The sequence below is a fragment of the Sebastes fasciatus genome, chromosome 17 (assembly GCF_043250625.1).
Source record: "Sebastes fasciatus isolate fSebFas1 chromosome 17, fSebFas1.pri, whole genome shotgun sequence".
NCBI lineage: Eukaryota > Metazoa > Chordata > Actinopteri > Perciformes > Sebastidae > Sebastes > Sebastes fasciatus.
The window spans coordinates 3,134,422-3,156,175 of record NC_133811.1 but is presented as its reverse complement, the minus strand read 5'-3'; the positions used below and the strand labels follow the sequence as shown (position 1 = coordinate 3,156,175).

The following is a 21,754-nucleotide window of genomic DNA, read 5'->3' as shown; positions in this document are numbered from 1 at the left end:
GGGTTCCTAAACAGTCTGAATTACATAAATTGGGTATCACTGTAAAGCTGAGACTGTTGTGGATCCAATGAGCCCAACTGTATTCATGTGATGTTAGTCCACATAGGAGACATTTCATTGTAGTGAGACCATTTATTGAAACTTGACATCACTGTATAAAATGACCTGTGGTGACCTCTAGGATAATCACAGCCTCATGAAACTTCACAGCCACAAACTAGAGACCTAGAGCATTCAGAGGATGGATGAATCAAACTAGAGACCTAGAGCATTCAGAGGATGGATGAATCAAACTAGAGACCTAGAGCATTCAGAGGATGGATGAATCAAACTAGAGACCTAGAGCATTCAGAGGATGGATGGATCAGACTAGAGACCTAGAGCATTCAGAGGATGATTCTATGGTGTTCCTCAAGGTCTTGGTGTCTTAATGTGGTATTTTCTTGATCATTTTTATCAATTCTCCAGTGATAAAAAATTGTTAAAATTCCCACCAAATCTGTGTAACAAACGGTATCAACTCCAAAAATTGCTGCAACAATTTATGAGACATAATGGAGCATGGGCATGGACATCAGATACTTCTATCATAATGTTCTAAACCCTTACACACTTTCACAATTAATTTGTTTATTTCTGAGTTGTGACCAGAACAACTTCAGCTGCATCTCAAATGAATCTTCATGTTCTCAGCTTTCAGATGATGTACATCACTTCTATGTGACATCTACTGTTGACCTGCTATCTCCCCCTAAAGACCCCCTGTAACCCCTGTAATTTTTCAATGTGAAACATTAAGTTGTTTTTACATTGTGGTATTGCTTTTACTTGAATAAGGGATCGGAGTCCTTCCACCATTGCATCTTTAAAGTATCTGTCAATCACACACCCTGCAACTTTAAAGAATGATCCATTTTATTGCTGAATTCAATGCTCAATTTGATCTTAACCTGACCTGATCTTATATGACGTGTTTCTTGCAGCACACAAAAGCACAGCCGGTTTATACCTCTTTTCTGTGGTCAGACTACATTTCCCAGCAGCCCCAGTCTGTATGTATATATAAAAAAACAAGACAGGAAATGGGCATGTTTTGATCACATTGGCTTTATTCAGTGAAACCACCAGCACAGATCTCATCTAGTGACAAATACAGAGGGATTCATCCAATCAAATGAGCCAGATTAACCTCATGATAAAACAATATTCATCAATAACTCTCAATATGCAGCTACAGCTCTTAGCAGTTTGTGTTTCCACCTGCTGGAGTCTCACTGGTTCTTCAGTTGGTAGTTTGTCTTAGTTTCGGTAAAAATTTGATTAGTCAGAGAACGGCAAATGTTTTAAAACAAACACAGGTGAGGTGTCAATTTGTTCTTTATTTGTGGATTTTCTTTCTACATTTTTCAGATTTTTTATATAATTTTATGTATATTTTTCTCAATTTTCCTGGTTTCTTGTACATTTTTGTCTCTTATTTTACATTTATTTCTCACCTGTGTTGAGTTCACACCGCCTTCCTCTCGTGTTCACCTCGTAAACCTTCCGCATTGCACATATAAAATATTGATATATTTAAGTCCTACATCTATCTTTTTTTTAAATTCATTTTTATTACAGTTGAGCTACACTACTTCTGACAGATATAATCCATAAAATAAATAAAACAATAAACATTGGGCTGTTTATTGCTGACCTGCTTCGTTCCTCATGAAGAAATATTTAAAGTTTGCTAATGAGAAATCTTAATTATTGCAGTTTTTGTCAGATTTGGCTCATTTTCCTGTCGCGGCCACGCACTCGTCACTCATCTCTGTCACACACACACACACACACACACACATTCACACTTATTTTCACAGTTGAACACACACATATTTGTACACAAACTGCCAGTGGATTCACAGTGACGTTTGTTCAACCCACTCAAACGCAGACAGCCACTGATCCCGTCTTCCCATCATTCATCCTCCTCCTCCATCACCTCTCTACCTCCACCTGCTCCACTCCACTATTCATCCCGTATTCACCTTTTCCTTCTCAGTTTCCATCAATGTATAACCTCCTGAGACCACTGTGGATCATGCAAGCTCTCTTTGCGTCCTGGGCGTTTCATGGGTCTGTATCTGGTTGTATTTTAAATGAGCATCTTTCTCTTGTAATTATAATGGAGGTCAGATGTCAGGTAAATATGTTTTTAGGAACAACTAAAGTCACCTCAGGAAGGATTAAGAACCAATGCTTCATCTAAATTGTGTATATCTGTAGAAAATACGCAAACTTTTGTCCAATCAAATTCTCAATAATCATTGTTAATCATCATATTCCACAATATATTTTATGAAGAAAAAAATCTCTGCTAGGTTGCATTGTTTTCTACGGTACTGTTGTGTTGGGGTTAATGTCTTGTTTGTTGTCTGTTTGGTTTTTCTTTTCTTTTTTTGTGTAATTATTTGCAGACTGAAATAAATTTGAGTTTCAGTTTGAAGTAGGTGAACAACATACTGTACTGCTAACATACTGTAGCCTATATATCAACAGAATAAAGAGCAGACATGATCCAGATGTTCTCCAGAGGTTGAACCCGCCCTCCTCTCTTCTAGTCTCTCCCTTCCTGTCTCTCTATGCTGTGATGGGTTGTGAAGGAGCCATGCTGCTCTCTCTGCTCCGGTTCTTCCCGGCTTGCTGCTGCTCTTCGTGGGCCGGGGTGTTGCGGTGCTGCTGTCGGCGCGGTGCGTGGCGTGGCGGCAGGGTCATGGTGCAGCAGGACACTCCCACCGTGGGCTCGGGCAGATCCTCCGCCACGGACCAGCTGTCTGTGGCCGGGTCGTACTTCTGGACGGCCGCCTTGTAGCGCTTCTCCGCCTCGTTCCAGCCTCCCAGCAGGTACAGCTTGTCGGCCAGCGGAGACAGCCCGGCTGTGCTCACACCGAGAAGAAGAGGGGCGATGCGGCTCCATGCGCTGCTCTCCGGGGAGAAGACCTCCACAGAGAGCACATCCACCCGCTCGCCACCGGGTCCCAGCTGGCTTCCTCCCACCACGTACACCTTCCCTCCGAGGGCGGCGGAGCAGTGCCAGCCGCGGGGTGTCTCCATTGGGGCCTTCTCGCTCCAGGTGTCGGTGTCCACGTTGTAGCACGCCACAGAGCGGGAGTAGGCGCAGTTGATGTACCCGCCGGTCACCAGGATGTCTCCGGAGGGCAGGGTGGCACTGGAGTGGCAGCAGCGGGGCACTTCCATGGGCGCACGCATCTGCCAGGTGTTGGTGGACGGCAGGTAGCTCTCGGTGGTGGCCAGCAGACCCTCCACGTTTCGCCCGCCGATGGCAAAGAGGCGGCCGCCGCTGGCTGCCAGAGAGAAGTGGGTGCGGCGCTGACGCATGCTGGCCAGGTGGAGCCAGGTGTTGAAGCGAGGGTCATACCTGTTGGAGGTAAAGGTCAGAGGGTTCAGAGGAGATCTCAGACTCCCAGAGGAAGCACCATACCGACTGACATGATGAGGGCCTTCAGGTTTGTCCTGTTTCACGTGATCTTGAGGCCCGGTGTTGAACAGGAGGCCCGTCTCAAAATCTAGTTTTAGGATTTTACATTACACGGTGCATGTTCAGATTACCAACCTGCAGATTTGAGACTACGTAGGCTACAATGCAGAGAGGGAAAGTGACGGGGGGGTGGATCCAGCTATGGGTTTGTGTCTGACCATACCCTGGTTACTGTGTTTAGTTCAGACTATGGCAGCTCCTCCTACCTGCTGAGGGTATTGACGGCGTGCTTGGCCTGGTTGCGGGCGTCGTTCTGGTCCTCTCCTCCTGCCACGTACAGGAAGCCGTCCATCACAGCCACACACTGGTTGAAGCTTTTCGCCGGCAGCTGGGTGAGGTGACGCCAGGTAGCTGCTCCATCACGAGGATCCCTCCACAGCACCTGGACACAGAGGTCAAAGGTCAGTGAAGTATTTTCTTCTTGAGTTTTGGCGAATAATAGAGACAACAATAACCAAAGCACCGACCTCGCGGCTGAGAGCTCTCTCTGTGAGTGATGGTCGACCACCGACTGTGAGCAGAGTCTGCTGACCGGCTCGGACCTGTGTGCGTCGGGACTGCAGGGTGTTCTGCTGGTAGGGCAGCAGGTGGTAGTTCATGGCGTCCACCAGCAGGCGGTGACAGTGAGGGTCCATCATCATGCGGGGAACCGGTTGGATCTGACTCACCAGCTCGCTGGCCGGGATCGTCTCAAAGCGGATGTGAGACAGCAGCTCTGCGGCGTGACTCTGACGAGAGGCGTCGAAGTCGAGCCATCTCATGGCCAACTGGAGGGAGAGATGTTTACAGTGAATATATATATATATAATATACAGTTTGTCATTTGTTATAATTAGCTTTATAGAGCACCTTTCAAAACCCAACTTACAAAAATGGCTTCATATGTAGCCGTGAAGCTGTCTGAGAGTTATCAAGTTTAAAATTATAACTACATCAATAAATAATATTGTTAGTTTAAGGTGGAAAATAGGAAATAAATATTGTTCGGTAAAAAATAGTAATAGAAATGAATAAATTAATGATTAAATGTGTGCCAAGACCAAAAAGTTCCATCGATATAAGAAATAAAGAGACAATAGAGAAAAAAAGCCTGAATCAGGACAATAGTTATATTCAGTGCCGACAGACTCACATTTGGTCCAGTTTATAAATACAACGATCACTGCGTCTCTCAGCTGTCTGTCTATTTAGGTCTGTAACAGAGTTGTATATTAATAAACGAGCTCTCTTCTTGCATACAGTGAGTTATAATTGGTGGGTTCTGCTCACAGTCGACCTGCAAGTGACTGGCTGATCTGTGTTATGCTCTGAGCAGCTGGTCTGGGCTCTGTTTTTAGGTCTGGATGAAAATAGCAGGAAGGCCCAGAGGGTCGCCTCTGAGAAGACCTGGCACCTCTCCTCATTTAGGATATCAGAAGTGAATATATTCACTTGACAGCATATCCCTTTTCAACCTACATTTTCAGCCACAAATTTCCACCTTTTGCCCTTTAAAAGACAACGTTTGACCTCTGACCTGGAAGGCAGTGACCTCAGAAGGCAACAACAGCGAGTCGTCCTGCAGGAAGGCGGAGATCTGCTCCAGGGTCAGCTGGGTGAACAGCGGCGTGTCGGCGAACTGCACAAAGTTCTCCAGGACGAAGCGGCGGGCGGCGTCGCACACCGGCACCAGGCTGTAGGCGGCGGCGATGTTCCAGATGTAGACACAGGTCTGCACGTTGAGCTCGGCCAGCAGGAAGTCCATGCACATCTTGAGGAGTTGAGGGATCTGCAGGGTGGCGGCGGCCGAGGCGGTGCAACCGATGGTGTAGAGGGACATGTGGACACGACCCAGGTAGGCGAAGGTGATGACATTAGCCAGGCCTGCAGACAGAGCAAAACTAAATTCTTGATTTCTTTCCTTGAATTCCTTCAAGCCGCTAGTTAGAAAAAACATTTTAACTTCTCAACGCACCATTGAGGCTTTATGATGCTTACACTGAGTCAATTATTACAACTTTTAGTCGTGTACATCTTTTAAGGGCTGAAACTAATGTTTTTTGTATTAATCTAGCAGTTATTTTTCTCAATTTGGCCTATAAAATGTCAGAAAATAGTGAATAACGGCCATCAACACTTCAAATTCAAATTCAGGTGGCTTGTTTTGTACAACCAACAGTCCAAAACTCAATGATATTCAGTTTACTACTATGACATAACTCAAAGAAAAACACCAAATTCAAATTGACAAGCTGAGACTACAGCATTCTGGTAATCAACCAATCGATTTCGAAGGCTGAGCATAATATATTTGGCATCTAGAAAGTTTGGGATCTTGACTAGAAATTATATTATTAGAAATGAAAAGACTCGGTAGATGTACCTAGAGGTGAGAGGGAGGGCAGCTCCAGGCGCTTCATGCCCGGGTCTTTGGCCAGAATCTCTCTGAAGTACTGACTGACGGAGGAGATGACCAGCTTATGGACGTCAAAGGCTTTCGTCTTACAGGCCAACTCCAGGTCAGTCAGGAACCTGAGGAGAAGAGCAGGAAGATGGATGGATGGATGACACACCTGACACAATAACTCATGACACAATACAATATGTTATAATGTAATGAAGTAGGAGAGGGCTAATTTCCATGTAATAGGATTTGTGACAATACAGTAGTATATGAGTATTGTATTGTATCGTACCATAAGTGTACAATATTGTACTGTATTGTATTGGTACTGTATCAAAATTTTACTGCATCGAAATTGCACTGTATTGTAACTGTAAAATGTAATAATCTTTAAGTATCGTAATTATACTGTATCGTAATTGTAACTTATCGTAATTGTACTGTATTTTAATTGTACCGTATCATAATTGTAATGTATCGTGATTGTATTTATCGCATTTGTACCGTACCGTATTGTCATTGTACCGTATCGTAATTGCATTTTATCGTAATGTGACCATATTGTAATTGGACAGTAATTGTAATGTATTGTAATGTATTTATCGCAATTGTACCTTATCATAATTGTACCATATCGTAAATGTATTGTATCGAAATTGTATTGTGTCATATCGTAATTGTACCGTATCGTTATTGTAATATACCGTAATTGTACTATATTGTAATTTTACCGTATCAAAATTGCATTGTTTAGTAAATTTACCGTACTGTAATTTTACCGTATCTTAATTGTAAAGTATTGTAAATGTAATGTACGCTAATTGTACCGTATCGTGATTGTACCATATCGCAATTTAACGTCTCGTAATTGTAATTTATCGTATTGTATTTTATCGTAAATGTATTGTATCGTAATTGTATTGTAATGGTACCATATTGTAATTTTACCATTTCATAATTTTACATCTCGTAATTGTACTGTATTGTACTGTATAATATTGTATTGTAAATGTATTGTATCCAAATTGTAGTGTATCATATCGTAATCGTAATGTACCGTGATTGTACCATATCGTTATTGTATCAATTCATATCACAATTGTCTTGAATCAATTACAATACAATAAGTATCAGAACCTACTTCTCCTGTATTGTATCTTATTATAACTGTAATGTACCGTAATTGTACCGTATTGTAATTGTACCGTATCGTAATTTTCAGCCTCGTAATTGTACTGTATCGTGATTGTATTTTATCGTAAATGTATTGTATCGTAATTGTATTGTAATTGTACCGTATCCTAATTTAACCATATCGTAATTTTACGTCTCGTAATTGTATTGTAATTGTACCGTATCGTAATTGTACCGTATCCTAATTTAACCATATTGTAATTTTACGTCTCGTAATTGTACTGTATAGTATTGTATTGTAAATGTATTGTATCGAAACTGTATCGTATCTTATCGTAATTGTAATGTACCATAATTGTACCATATCGTAGATGTATCAATTCATATCACAATTGTATTGCATCAATTACAATACAATACAATAAGTATCAGAACGTACTTCTCCTGTCGCATCTTGCTGAGCTCCTCCAGGAGGGCGTTGCCGTGCAGGGGTCGTGTCAGCTCGCTGCCCAGACCGAGGCCTTTCTCTCCGGGCTTGATGATCGGTGGAGGCAGCGGCAGGTTGAGGCTGTTCAGCTGAGCGATGTCCAGCGCCGCCATCTGCTCGATCTTCTGCACTCCGCTCTCCATCACCACCACACCATCACCACGGCTCTCCACCTTCAGCTGGGCCGGAGCAGTCTCCATGGCAACCTGAGGGATGGTTTCCACGGCAGGCTTCTTCTGACGGGAGGCCTTCTTCTTGGGGGCCATTGTTTGACTGTTGAGGTTGTTTTTTGTAGGTTTTAGCATAAGTTTACTCTACACTAAATGTTTTCCTACAGTACAGTGAGTAAGGTTTACTGAGTTGACTTCTTGACAGGCAGGGACACTGTTTCACTGGCTAGAAATCCAGCTGATCAACAAAATTCTATTAAAAATGTTTCTTGACACTCAGGCCTAAGTGCTGAAGTCCTCTTCTTTTGTGAGGTTGTAGCTAAGAATGGTGTAATGATTAGACTGTTTTACGATCGGTTGGGATTTCGTTGGTGGTTTCACTGAAACACAGCACACAGCACCTGAAAAAAAAGAAGGGAAAGATGAAGATTTAATTATCATTTGCAAAGTGAAGAATTGTTCAAACCCGTTGATCTAACAATGGGACTATTTGGAAGAACACAGCAATGTTGCATGATGAACCACACCAGTGTATGAATTTATTCTATATATTTTATATTTTGTCAAAGAAATCCCCAATACATCACAGTAGTTTGGATATTTCACTATTAGTTTCTGTTCATTTCAGCATTTTTTTGCTGTCATCTTTTTTTGACAGCAACATTTTTGTAGAAACAACACAACCTTTCCACATATTACATCTGTGGTCTACAAGTAGCAATATGTCACCAAGTGACACAGTTTTTGAGATATTCTAATGTTTTTTTTTATAGTTTTAGGCAGCCTTTAGTTTGGATTAATTTAAGATAAGTATGAAAATCCACATTCAGTGATATAAAACCTGCTGGAGTTTATCTATCTTGACATCCTGTTATTGTTGACTTATTTAATCAATTTGTGCTTTAACAGTGACACCGTGCTACCATAATGTAACTTTGACAATGATAAAAGAAAACATGATGTCCACAGAAACTGATTAGATATGTAAAGTATGATTCAACGGTCGGGAATTTGATTTTCCTCTTGCACTGAAATTACATACTATAACGTGTAGAAATCGCTGGATTGCGTTTATCCGACACAGTCCCCCGGCAGTTCATGAAATAGTCACAAATTTAATCTTTTTGATTCGTGTACATAGACACGATTTTCCTTTTTTTTCATGATGCTCAGCACGACTTTCAACAACATATTTTTCGTGCGTTTTCCTACGAATGTCCAGCAACACGTGACGCACGTGTCAATATCTGCTCCAGTCTTTTCAAAATAAAACTACTTAAATTAGGTTTAGGAATAGATCGACTTGGTTAGGCTTAGGCAACAAAACTACTTAGGCTTAGGAAAAGATCAACTTGGTTAGGCTTAGGCAACAAAACTATTTAGTTAGGTTTAGGAAAAGATCAACTTGGTTAGGCTTAGGCAACAAAACTACTTAGTTAGACTTGGGAAATCATCCACTTGGTTAGAATTAGGTAACAAACTATTTAGTTAGGCTTAGGATGAAGATCAACTTCGTTAGGCTTAGGCAACGCAATTACTTAGTTAGGCTTAGGAAAAGATCAACTTGGTTAGGCTTAGGCAACAAAGTACTTAGTTAGGTTTAGGAAAAGATTAACTTGGTCAGGCTTAGGCAACAAAACAACTTAGTAAGGCTTAGGAAAAGATCAACTTGATAGGCTTAGGCAACAAAACTACTTAGTTAGGCTTGCGTTTTCCTACAAATGTCCAGCGACATGTGACGCACGTGTCAATTTCTGCTCCAGTCTTTTCAAAATAAAACTACTTAAATTAGGTTTAGGAATAGATCGTCTTGGTTACGCTTAGGCTACAAAACTACTTAATTAGGTCTAGGAAAAGATTGCGGTTTGGATTAAAATAACACCAGAAGTGGCGTTACATAAATACGGAAGTTAAGTGACAAATCAATCAACTTTGACTCAACAGTAGTCTAATGTTATAGATGTAAAAATACACGTTTCTTAAATATACATTTATTTCTTCTATTTGACTTCCACAGAGTTACTCTAAAGAAAACAATAATCACTTTCCACCTCTCTGAAAATGTTTTAACATCTCTCCTTTGTCCGGATATATATCTTGAATTATTAAGGAGACAGTGACAGTGAGTTCCTGATAAACAACCGAAACACGCCTGGCGCATGTTTCCCTGCTCTGAATCACAGTTTCATGGTCACTGGAGGACACAACAAACCCACTGACAGATGCACATTTCTCTGCTAATCTCTGAACATCACAACACAACAACACACAGACTGACTGACACCTTTTTTAAATCCAACTGAGGATCACCTACAAACTCTGTGTCTCTATGAGCCGGCAGCAGTGTGAATGACAGGTGCGAGTGTCCAGAGAAGAAGCTCAGGGTCGGGAGTTGCGTTTTACAGCATCCAGCCGGCATTTAATGCAACTGGGGATTCTTATTCATGATCGCAATGAGCCTCGGTATGCAAACTGCAGCAGATCAGCGTAGAGAGGGGAGACTGTTACAGAGAGTGAAGGGATCACATTCAAGTGCTGATATATGCAAGGTAGAGGGAGTCTGAAATAAACAAATAAAAGAAATGGTGAGCATGGAGTTTGCTGAATGTAACTAAGGGGATATACAGAGCATATAACTAAATTTTTTTGTACTTTTTATCTTTCGTTAGTTTGGTTTTGTATCTGTTGTATGACGCTTGGGTGGAAGGAATTGTTTCTGTTCTTGTGTTTGTGTCTCTTGATTTGATTTGAAAAGGACTGAAAGCTCTTAAAAGCACACCAAGTCCGAACCAAAACTCCACTGTGAAAGAGAGAAAAGTTTTTTTCAAACAGGAACAATGCAACAACAATGACCAAGCCTGACACAAAACTGTGCACTTGTTTGTTGATTTCTTATTTTGTTTTCTTGTCGTAGAACTGGTCAACAATAGTGTCAGAACTCTAGCAAACTTTATAATGATAAGAAAATGATTGGAAAGGTGATGAAAGGATGGGGATTTTACCAATTGGCGACATGTTTGAGGAAGCAATGTAATGTTTTTATTTGTTTAAAGGGCCACCAAAATCTTTGTTGTTCTCTTTTTTTGTCCAAAAAAGGGTCCAATGGCGGCCAAATGACAATTGTGGAATAATGCTAACTACATAAATACTTTTTAGCATTTAGCTAAAATGGTAAGCTATTGTGACAGTAGCTCAAGTGGAAAGCAGTGTTGCCAGATTGGGCTGGTTTCCGCTCAATTGGGCTACTTTTGATTGAATTTTGCTGGGAAAAATTGCGTTGGGCTGGTAGATGAAATTTGGGCTGCTTTTGTCAACAAAATATTGTGAAACAATATTACCAAACAAGTATTCAATCGCTGTTAGGGATAAGGGAGGACCTACTTTTTCTTGCCGTCATCATCATGGACATTGACTTGGGAATTTGAGTATTTGGTTGTCTGACGGCACTCTTTGTGGGTTGCAATAGCCTTTTTATTTGACATTTTAGCTTTGGTTATTTGCTGGAGATATGAAGCTTATATGCTTGTGATGTGTTTTCTATCGTGCATGTAATGGTTTTATGGTTTTACACAGGCTTCTGGCAAGGTTATGATTTGGGCTGTTTTTTATTGAATGGGGCAGGTTTCAAGTTGTGATTGGGCTGGAAACTCAATCTGGTCTGGCAACACTGGTGGAGAGGAGTCATAAAGTCAGTATTGACTCAGTAATATCAAAAACTGTTGAGTTGAAGGCCTCTGAAGTAGTTGGAAGCTGGACGTCTGGCAGTAAACAGCAGCAGGAGATGAGGATCTTTGTTTCTGGCTCACAGTTTGTTGTTGTTCACCTGAGCCTCAGTGAAGAGATCACCTCAGTGCTGGCTGTGTCAGGGTGGGAATTAAAACTAACCCCTGTGCCTATTTGGGGCCTCAGCAGTGTGCCACTTCTAAATGATCTTTCTCTCACTGAGCTTGTCAAGATCTGTTCTTTACATTTTTTCTAGCGAGTGTTAGAGGTCACATTTATTGTCAGTTCATTATTAGATTGAACTGGAGCTTTTAATGGTCCGACTTTTAGTTGCCTTTTCATGTCGTATATTTACACCAATCTTATGTCTCTGTTGGTCAGTCGGTTCACCATTTTGGTCCAGACTGAAATATCTCAACAACTGTTGGATGGATTTCAATGAAACTTGGTACAGACATTCATGGTTCCCAGACAATGAATCCTTATAACTTTGGTGATCCTCTGACTTTTCATCTAGCGCCATCATCAGTTCAAATTTTCAATGTTTGTCCAATACTTCGTTTTATGACCAAACATCTGCAAAACTAATAACATTCCCATCAAATTGCTAATTAGCCAATGTTAGCATGCTAACATGTTAAACTAATATGGTAAAAAATTGTAAACACAATATGCCTGCTAAACATCAGCATGTTAGCATTGTCATTGTTAATGAGTTAGCATGTCGACATTAGCATTTAGCTCACAGAGCTGCTAGCATGACTGTAGACTCTTAACTACGTCTTGTTTATTACGTAACTTTAGTTGGATATTTTATAGTCATTAATTTGCTTTGCAAGTTTCTTGAGGTTAATACTCGTGAAATAACCTCAGATACCTTTTTTGTCAGACTATCAAAGATTAGTGTTGCTTAGACATTGATTTTCCATTAATTTCTTACAGATTTCTTATTTAAATGTCCGATATTGTCAAAAGTGAGATTTTCATGTCTTTTTTATTATATAGGTCACAAATGCACAAATGCATGCGAGTGACTATCGCCTGCCGAGGCAATTTTTGAACTCAAAGTTCACCAAAGTTGAACTCCACGTGAATGCAAAGACGCAAATTTGCTTCGCAAGCGAATGTTTTTTCGTCCCTTTGCTCACAAATTAGTGAATGGGAGGCGAATGTCAATTTTGCACGTGTGACCGCGCCTTAAAGCAGGTTTAAATGCTATATAAATACTGTGAAAGTTTCAAAACGCTCAACCCATGGAGAAATAGACGCAGAAACTGTACCTTTAAAACAAGCCGTCAGGATTTCTGTAATTTTGTGATAAAACATCCTAAATGTGTCTCAGTTTATATCCGATTACTACTACCAGTGCTTCTGACCACAAACATGAACATGACCCCCCCGTCCCTCTTTCTACCCTCCTCATTCGCTCAGCGTCTGAACTTGGATCTTTTTAAATAGCATCTATTGGCTCGCCGGCCAACGGACTCCACACATGGACAGACCAGGGGACGAAGACAGGATCGTACAGAACGAAGCAGCAGCTGTTGTTGGTGTCATATGAAGAGGAGGGGGTCACTGTTACAGACCATACAGGCTACTTGTTGATGTCGCAATCCCCCTTTAAACATTTGAAACAGCAGCCAGAACACTGGATAAACTCATTACACCGCAAATTAACTGAGAAGAAGAGCTATTTGTTATTTGACAGCAGCGTTCACAGAGTTTCTGTGAATGTGACCCTCTCAGTCTAATGATGACAGAGGCACAGAGACACTAAAACACATGGGGAGGTGATCAATTCAGTGTCAGGGCCAATTGGAGGCACGAGGGGCAGGCTGATGGCAAAAACTTTTTTGATTCATGCAAAAATAACAAGGTGGAAGATAAAAATTATATCTTATAACCTGTTTTTACTAATGAGCAGTATGGTCTTAATAAGACAATCTCTTTCGACATATTTTCTGCTTTTTCACAAAAATATAACAGATGCATCTCCTTTAGATAAGTATCTCCTTTAGTTAAGTGAACGCACCAAGATGACAGTGTAAAAATACTCCATTACAAGTAAAATTACAGAAGTATTATCAGCAAAATGTACTTAAAGTATCAAAAGTAAATGTACTCGTTCCACAGAAAAATGTCCCGTGACTGATATATTAGTGTATATTACATTATTAGATTAGTAATACCGATGCGTCAATGTGAAAGCAGCATTTTACTGTGTTAACTACTTCATAGTTCAGTGGTTCCCGACCTCGGGGCCAGTCAATCTGAGGGGTCGTGAGATGATTAATGAGGGCAGGAAAGAAGAAAAAACGAAGTTATGTTTAGCAAAATTGTCTTCATATGTTGGACTTTTGTCTAATCTTTGTTTTTTTTTTGTGAATTATTAGATACTTTTATTTAGGTTTAGAGGTGAAATCACTCTTGAAACAACTGCTAAATAATTCATAGACACATGACAAAAGGCCCCAACTAGGTCGTGAACCACTGGTTTAATCTTAACAATGTTTTAACATCTTTTTTAAGCTTATCATGTGTTTTTTTTAAAAGCAAATTCTTAACTTGTAATATAAACAGTAACTATATCTGTTAGATAAATGTTGTGGAGTAGATGTATAAAAGTAGTAGCCCTATAAATTAGAAATACTCTAAAGTACAAGTCCCTCAAAAGTACAAGTACAGGACTATAATGTACTTGAGTAAATGTAGGAACTCTCCACCACCGCAGATAATGTCCATGAAATGTAAAATCTAGGTCTTGGCGACATTTCAGACAAACAAACCACTTGTTCAGTGATTCCGTGGCATGAAAATAATCTAAGCAGAGATCAGCCTACAGAAATATCTGAGACCAAGGTTAGTGCAGGGAGCAGCTGCTCTGTCATCCACCATACTGGGATCCAGACCTCACCACCACCCCTCCACCACCACCACCATCATCACTGACAAATATAGTGTAACTAACAACAGCATCTCCTTTCAAAACAGCAGATTAAATACATGGACTCATAGATCTGTGTACACCTTCCTATTGTTAAATACCACTGACAAAACTTTGGTAATGCTTTATTTTACAGATACTTAAATTCATAATTATTAATATTTCTGTATAATTTCCTAAGAACTGTAGTTTGGCACTAATTAAAGGTAAAACAGGTTTTAATTGGCGCACTCCCTATTGAATGCTAAAGTAGGTTAACCCAATGTGTTTTAGTCCCAAAGCTAGACATGCAAAAATGTGCTATTTGTCTAAAGGAAAGTGTAAAATTCAAGTCTATGAAGAATAGACTTCAATGTATTTCACTGTTTACATATAGTATTTGGGGTATTTTTTACTCTGTTTTTCTTCTAATATATATAGTTCTGTTTACAATCTAAGTTATTGTGATTGATTAATGAGAAAACAAACACACAAAAAAGAATAACGTTTTCAATAAAAACTGCAGAGTGAAAAATGGTTTTAAATGGAGCAGTGGAAATCAACAACTAAAATAACTATTGGTCACTATTTTCCTTGTAATTAGAACCAATTCACAGGAAACTTTTTGTAATTATTAGGAAAAAGAATTTTTAAAATAAGTGTTATCCTGTCATGAACTATGTGTTACTATGTTAGATTTGTTATACAAGAGACTGGAGTCCTGAGGGGTTTTGAAAATGTAACTCCAAAAGGTTGCAGATGTCAGTAACAGGTCAGATAGCCTACCCAACAGATAGCTGGATGAAAATAAATACAGTTTTTGAAGTATAAAGGTATGATTTTCAGTGACAAATTGAGGACCTATAAGGGAGTATGAGTTCCTAAATTGTTCGGAAAAATTTTGGATCAAAATTTACAAAAGCTTAAACATTCAGAGGCCTAAAAGAGATTTATCCATATGTGTTATAAATTACTTAGGTTTAAGATATGTATTAAAGATATTAATGTAAACATACAGCTGGACAGATTCACTGCCATCGTCTTGCCTTAACTGTCTTGTTCCTTGATGTTTGTTAACATGACAAGGCAAACAGATACTGAACACAATTAAAAGTAACCTCAGATTGATTTATGGTTGTCAAGTGGTGATGTGTGTGTGTCATAATTCAAACAGAAGCACCTGGGGCCTTTTATTTTATGTTTAGACACCGACCTCAGTTTCTTTGAACCTTTGCAAAGAAGCGGACAACCGACACGAAGTGAAGCATTGTGACGCTTTAGTCGGAGCTGTGTTTTTAAGGAGTGTTTGCAGACGACACAACAACAGTGTGCTTCCAAAATAAATTGCATAACTGATGAAAAGTTACACTGGATGGCTTCCCAGTACAACCACATTCCTATGATTCTGATTCGCTGACTGTCTTTATTGTTCTGGTTTGATTTTTATTAGGCTACCTTGATTAGGTGTGGTTATAGGTGTATTTTTGAAGTTTGATCAGGGCCTTGCAGCAGTCTTTGTGCTAAACTAAGCTAAGCTAATGCCTTCTGGCTCCAGCTCCATACTTATAGGGCGGCGGGTCCATCTACGTTCTTTTCCATTATTTTTTTTCAAATGGAAACGCCCACTCAGCCGTTCTGAAATAACTGAAAGGGTTAATTCGGTTGTTGTACTGTATGTATACCCGTGTTCTGCGACGTAAAATTATTATTTTTGTGAATGGCGTCTGGCGGCTTTGAAGAGAGCTATGTAACGGCTTCAGTTCCCCGTCGGAAATGGCTGTCTGACGGCGAGGTACGGGAGCAGCAGAAAAATTTATTTTATCCACCTTAAAAAATCAATATCAGTTTAAGTGTACGCTATATTTAGAATATTTTCACCGCTTTATCTTGCCATCAGACAGCCCTTTCCGACAGGGAACTGAAGCTGTTATATTGCTGTCTTCCACTAGACCAGACTCCATTCACAAAAACAGAATTTTACCTACGTCATGTGGGAAAAAGTTTTTAGAAGGGCTTAGGAAAATAGCATTTTGACGCTAAAACATACTTTGACCAAAATTTGAATGTTCGGCCGCCCTTTAACGTACAAATATGAGATAATAATTCTGATAAAACTGATTTATTTGACCTCTTGGAGGCAGTGTAAACAAGCTGTGAACACAACAAAGGTTGATATGACAGATATGTTAGCATACAGTTGCTTATTTACACATCCAGCAGTTACGGAGCAACATTAGCATTCATTTGGAGTCGTGTTTCTATCCTCCTGATGAAATTAAGTCCAATATTCACTCTCTTTTAGCTCTGTTTTTGGTCTCCACCGACTCCTGACGGAAATATCTGTCTCTTTAGGTGCTAAATGCTCCACTATGTTCACCAGCTAGTTGCTAACTGTGTCTTGTCTACTGTTTGGTGCTGAGCAGGCATAGAGAGGGTTTTTAGAGCTTTTTTGATGAAAACATCCGCCTTCTGCGGCCAAAAAACAACACTTTGAGAGCGGTGAGAGTGAACCAAATCAGTTAAGTTGCTGGAAAACCAAAACAAAGAGCTGAAATACTTCAAAACATGTCGTAGAGTTGAGGGGAACTGCAGAGTTCGCTGATCATTTCCTATGGGTTTGTCAAAATTTTGACTACAGCTGCTTTAACAACACTAGGTCCTTCAAAATGACCACTGAATTGAATCAACACGACTGACAGTCTTAATAAAACCTGAACATTATGAGCTTGATCAAAGTGGTATTAACTGCAGGGCTGTGGTATTGCATTATAAAGTGTTTCTGTTATTTTGTCCACCAATTGTACCGGCTCATACACACAAAAAACACCACTTTGTGTGCCTCTCCACCACTTCTATCGCTCTCTGGCTGCAGCTGAATTCCTTGTCTATCTCGTGAATGTATTTATAGGCGCTGACACACACAACATGTACTTCGTGTGTGTATATTGTGTGTGTTTTACAGCTTAGGACTGGAAAGAGAAGGACCGACACCCCTCTGCAGTGTAGTAATAGCCACACGGCAACTGGCAACTACTTCACATTGTTTCCATTCAGCAGTTAAATATAAATATTAGTATATATTACTAATTAATATGGTGATGTCATGAGGTGTGTCATTTGGTTTTCAGTGGTGGAAGATATAGTCATCCTGTATATTTTATTTAAGTAAAAGTAGCAATACTACTATGTACAAATACTCTGTTTAACTGTTACAGCTGGTGGAGGTGGAGCTCATTTTAACTAATTTATATACCGTCTGAATATTTAACTATCATATTATATAAATGTTTTGTTTGTACAATCTTTAGAGTAACTAAAGCAGTCAGATAAATGTAGTGGAGTAGAAGTAGGAAGTAAAGTACAAGTACCTCAAAATTGTACTTAAGCATAGTATTTAAATGTACTTGGATGTAGTAAATGTACTTCGCTGGTGATTTCTGTCTGTTGGCATCAGCGATGTCAACAGACAGTGTTCAATTCACTTTAATGAAACCTTAATTGGAGATTTTAAGATACAAAACGTTGTTTCATTTACGTTACAAAACTCTTCTTGACTCAACAAACTGTAATGCAGTAAATTAAAATGTATTTTACCTCTTTCTCCCTCCTGGTTCCTGCTCTTCTTCCCTTTCCCTTTGCTCCCTCAGCTTCTCTCTTTAAACTCTCTTTTACGTTCTTTCTTTTCTTTAGTTGTTGTTGTTGTTCTCTAACAGGTTCCTCTTTGCATCGTCCGTCTGTCCTCTGTCAGAGTGCTGTGTGTGTGTGTATGTGTGTGTGTGTTTGTGTGTGTGTCAGCATCAGAAGGACATCAGGGTCCCATCCAAAGCTGTGACGTATAATTCAACGCCCCCCCCTCTTCCTCCCCTAAAGCTCTAAAATCCAACCACGCCTCCCTGGGCTCCCATCAGATCCTCTTCTACCTCCAACATCCACCTCCATCTCCAAATACAGGCACTCCTCGTCGCCCTCCCCTCCAAAAATATCCCATAAGAGGTCGGCTCTCCTCTCACCCAACCCCGCCTCACCCCTCTCAACCCGCCTCACCCCCCTCATTCCCCTCAACCCGCCTCAACCCGCCTCACCCCCCCTCATGGCCTTTTGGTTTCAGGTTTTAGATGTGGTTCTGTGTCTGCTGTCTTTGTTTGTCTGTTAATCTCACTCATCTCACTGAGTATCTGCACGAATGGGTTTAAAACATGTTATCTAATGTATCTGACAGGGAGAAGACATGTCCCTATAGATACCATAGGATTACTATAAAGACACTGCAGCAGGGGTGGAAGAAGTATTCAGATCCTTTACTTGAGCGAAAGTACCAATACCAACAATGAAAAAATATTCCATTACGAGGAAAATTCCTGAATTCAATTAATTTCATATAATCGGTTTATTTTTACACTAATTCTAACAACCTAACATACTGTTGAGTAGTTTAATGTATGAAAATGCATCATAGTTAATGAGATGAATATGTTTTTGTATGTACAATCTTAACAGGCCTATGCAAAGTAACTCCAGCTGTCAGATAATGCAGTAAAATGTACAATATTTCCCACTGAAGTGGAGTGGAGTGGTAGTAAAAAGTAGCAGAAGTCAAGCACAGGTACCTCAAAATTGTATTTAAGTACAGTATTTGAGTTAATGTACTTAATTACTTTCCACCACTGCTAAGCCACCAACCTTATGTATAGTAGATACTGGTGATGATGTTTAGGCTTCAGAGCTGTAAATTCTGCTCTTCTCAATCACAAAGATAAGTCATTTAAAGTGATTTGTTGCTTTAACTTTAAGTGTCAATAATACTAATAATGATTGTATTTATATAGCACCTTTCAAAACAAGGTTACAAAGTGCTTTCCAATAAAAGCATGATAAAAATAATTAACAACCAGAACTTAAAATCTAAACAAAATAAAATCATATAAATACATTACAATTAATATTTTTTACAATTACATTTCCTTTGAATTATGCTTATGTGCATCTATTGGCATATACTGTATGTTTTGAAGAAAGGTAGTACAAATAATCAGTGTCACACTGGATTCAGTGTTTTTTGAAGAGTCACGAACAAATCAGATAAAAAGAAATCCCAGTTCAGTTTATATTTTCCCTCTAGGAGTAGAAACCCTATAGGATACAGATGCTATCCTGACCAATTTAAAATACATTTCTGTTAAAGAATTCACCACAAACAAATAAAATATATACCATGTCACCGCCACCTCAAAACATATTGAACTTCAGTCACTATTAAAGGAACAATGTGTCGCATTTCATTAGCAGAAATGAAATATAATATTAATAACTATGTTTTCTTGAGTGTATAATCACCTGAAACTAAGAATGGTTGTGTTTTCATTAGCTTAGAATGAGTCCTTCATATCTACATAGGGAGCAGGTCCTCTTCACAGAATCCGGCATGTTGCTCCTCCATGTTTCTACAGTAGCCCAGAACGGACAAACCAGTACTCAGTCGGTTAGATGCCGCCAAATCAAATCCTACATACCGTACCTCTAAGTTACTATGGTGGAAGAAGTACTCTGATATTTTACTTTAGTAAAAGTAACAATACCATAGTGTAGTAGTGTAAGTCATGCATTCAAAATGTTACTTAAAGGAGCAGTGTTTAGGATTTAGTGACATCGAGTGGTGAGATTGCAGATTGCAACCAATTTAAACTTCTCCCGTGTGCTAAGCGTGTAGAACTAAGGTGGCCGAGATGAAAATGTTAATTGCCCTATCTAAAGCCAGTTGTTGTAAGAGTAGCGTAGGTTATTTGGAGAATTGCAGATCCAGTGTGTAGAGTGTGTGTGTGACATGGGAATTGAGTGGTGAAGCAAGAGAGAGAGAGAGCGGCGGTGAATGTGTGTGAGAAGACAGAGTTAGTTTAGCTCGGAGAATATCTAGTGAATGTACAGTGGAAGTTGCAGTTTGTGTGGAAATAAATGCTGCAGCTCCTCAAGACCAACAGAGGTTTTGTCTTGTTTCCCAGCGGCTGAGTGGAGTGACGGGAATTAACTCCGGAGCGAGTAATGTTATCGACGCCAGCACAGCAGGAATAGACAAAGTGTTTGGTTTGTCCATTCTGGGCCACTGTAGGCGACCCGCTCCATATGTAGATATAAACGGCTCATTCTAAGGAAACAAAAACACAATGATTCCTATTTTCAGGTGATTGTACACTCAAGAAAACATACTTATTAATATTATATTCCATTTCTGCCAATAGATCCCCCTAATTGTTATACACTGGTCCTATAAGTACGAAAGTATTAGCATCAAAATATACTTAAAATACCAAGAATAAAGGTACTCATCATGCAGAATGGCCAGTTTCAGATTAAAGCTTCAGTAGGCTGTATATTTTTGGCATCATTTGGCAAAAATTCCATAATAACCTTTCAGCATATTGTAATTCAAGTGTTCTGAGAGATAACTAGACTTCTGCTCCTCCTCATGGCTCTGTTTTCAGGCTTTAGAAAATTTAGCCCGTGACGGGAGACTTTGACCAATCACAGGTCATTTCAGAGAGAGAGCGTTCCTATTGTCATGTGACCAGAACTTGGCGTTCCTTCACCAGATTTCATGGCAGCGGCGTCACAAACTTTCTAATTTTACAGCTAAAGCGTGCACTACAAGATGATTCTGAAAACATCTGATGAGAGAAATAGGCATTAACGTAACATAATATTGATTCATATTTGATCAGCGCTGCCTAGTTTCACTGTTTGGTCGGAGTTCGCGAGTGATTGACAGCCGGCTCTCAGAGACAGCAGCTGGACAGCAGATCTCAGATCAGCTCTTACTGCTTGTTTTCCTCCGGTCTGTGAAATCTTGCAGATGCCGTTAGGAGCACCGGAGGACACCGGAGAACACAGAGGCACATGATTTTTTCTCATGTTACCTGTTTCATGTACTATTGTCACGATATAGCGACCGCTTTATAATAATAACTTTTTTTATTCATATTTGCTCCAATCTCGCCTACTTCAGCTGTAATGGATATTATCGGATTATAATTATTGATGCATTAATGTGTTCATCACTTTAATGTTGCAGCTGGTAAAGGTGGGGCTAATTTTAATCACATCATTTACTGCTGGGTTATGAATCCCCCCCATGATCAATAAAGTCTTATCTTATCAGAATGTGTTTGTTGATTATATTTTGTATTATTAATCTGAATCTGCAAAGTAACTTGTAACTTAGATAGATAGATAGAGTGTTATCAGACACACAGTAAATGATAGCCTACTTGTGCTGATTCAGCGTTTTCTCTGACATCACACTAACAGGTGTCCCTGCCCGCTCCGGCTCCGTCAGCTGGGCTGTGACGTAGTTCCGTCTCTCAGGACCGTTCTCTTAATGTACAAACTTCTGTTTTCTCCT

The 21,754-nt window shown here is 39.8% G+C and overlaps 1 protein-coding gene across 2 annotated transcripts; it reads right to left on the bottom strand.

Moving 5' to 3' along the window:
* Positions 1–1,083: 1,083 nt before the first annotated feature.
* klhl43 (kelch-like family member 43) lies at positions 1,084–21,753 on the bottom strand. Of its 2 annotated transcripts, none has more exons than XM_074612676.1 (7): positions 21,621–21,753; positions 7,498–8,116; positions 5,904–6,052; positions 5,058–5,404; positions 4,009–4,308; positions 3,748–3,923; positions 1,084–3,421 (listed from the first exon to the last, which is right to left on the bottom strand). In XM_074612676.1, exons 2-7 carry the CDS (start codon positions 7,848–7,850, stop codon positions 2,623–2,625), a joined length of 2,124 nt encoding a protein of 707 aa, XP_074468777.1. In that variant the 5' UTR covers positions 7,851–8,116; positions 21,621–21,753; the 3' UTR covers positions 1,084–2,622. The 2 variants fall into 2 exon arrangements, with proteins under 2 accessions (XP_074468777.1, XP_074468776.1); XM_074612675.1 differs by lacking the exon at positions 21,621–21,753 and adding an exon at positions 17,956–18,173.
* Position 21,754: the final 1 nt, after the last annotated feature.

Bases quoted from the DNA above. Each gene is read 5' to 3' on its own strand.
- klhl43 (XM_074612676.1), bottom strand. From the start codon at position 7,850: ATGCTAAAACCTACAAAAAACAACCTCAACAGTCAAACAATGGCCCCC. The intron at 6,053-7,497 runs GTACGTTCTGAT...TCTTCTCCTCAG, and splicing joins AGCAAGATGCGACAGGAGAA to GTTCCTGACTGACCTGGAGT. The intron at 3,422-3,747 runs GTAGGAGGAGCT...TACCTCCAACAG, and splicing joins GCCGTCAATACCCTCAGCAG to GTATGACCCTCGCTTCAACA.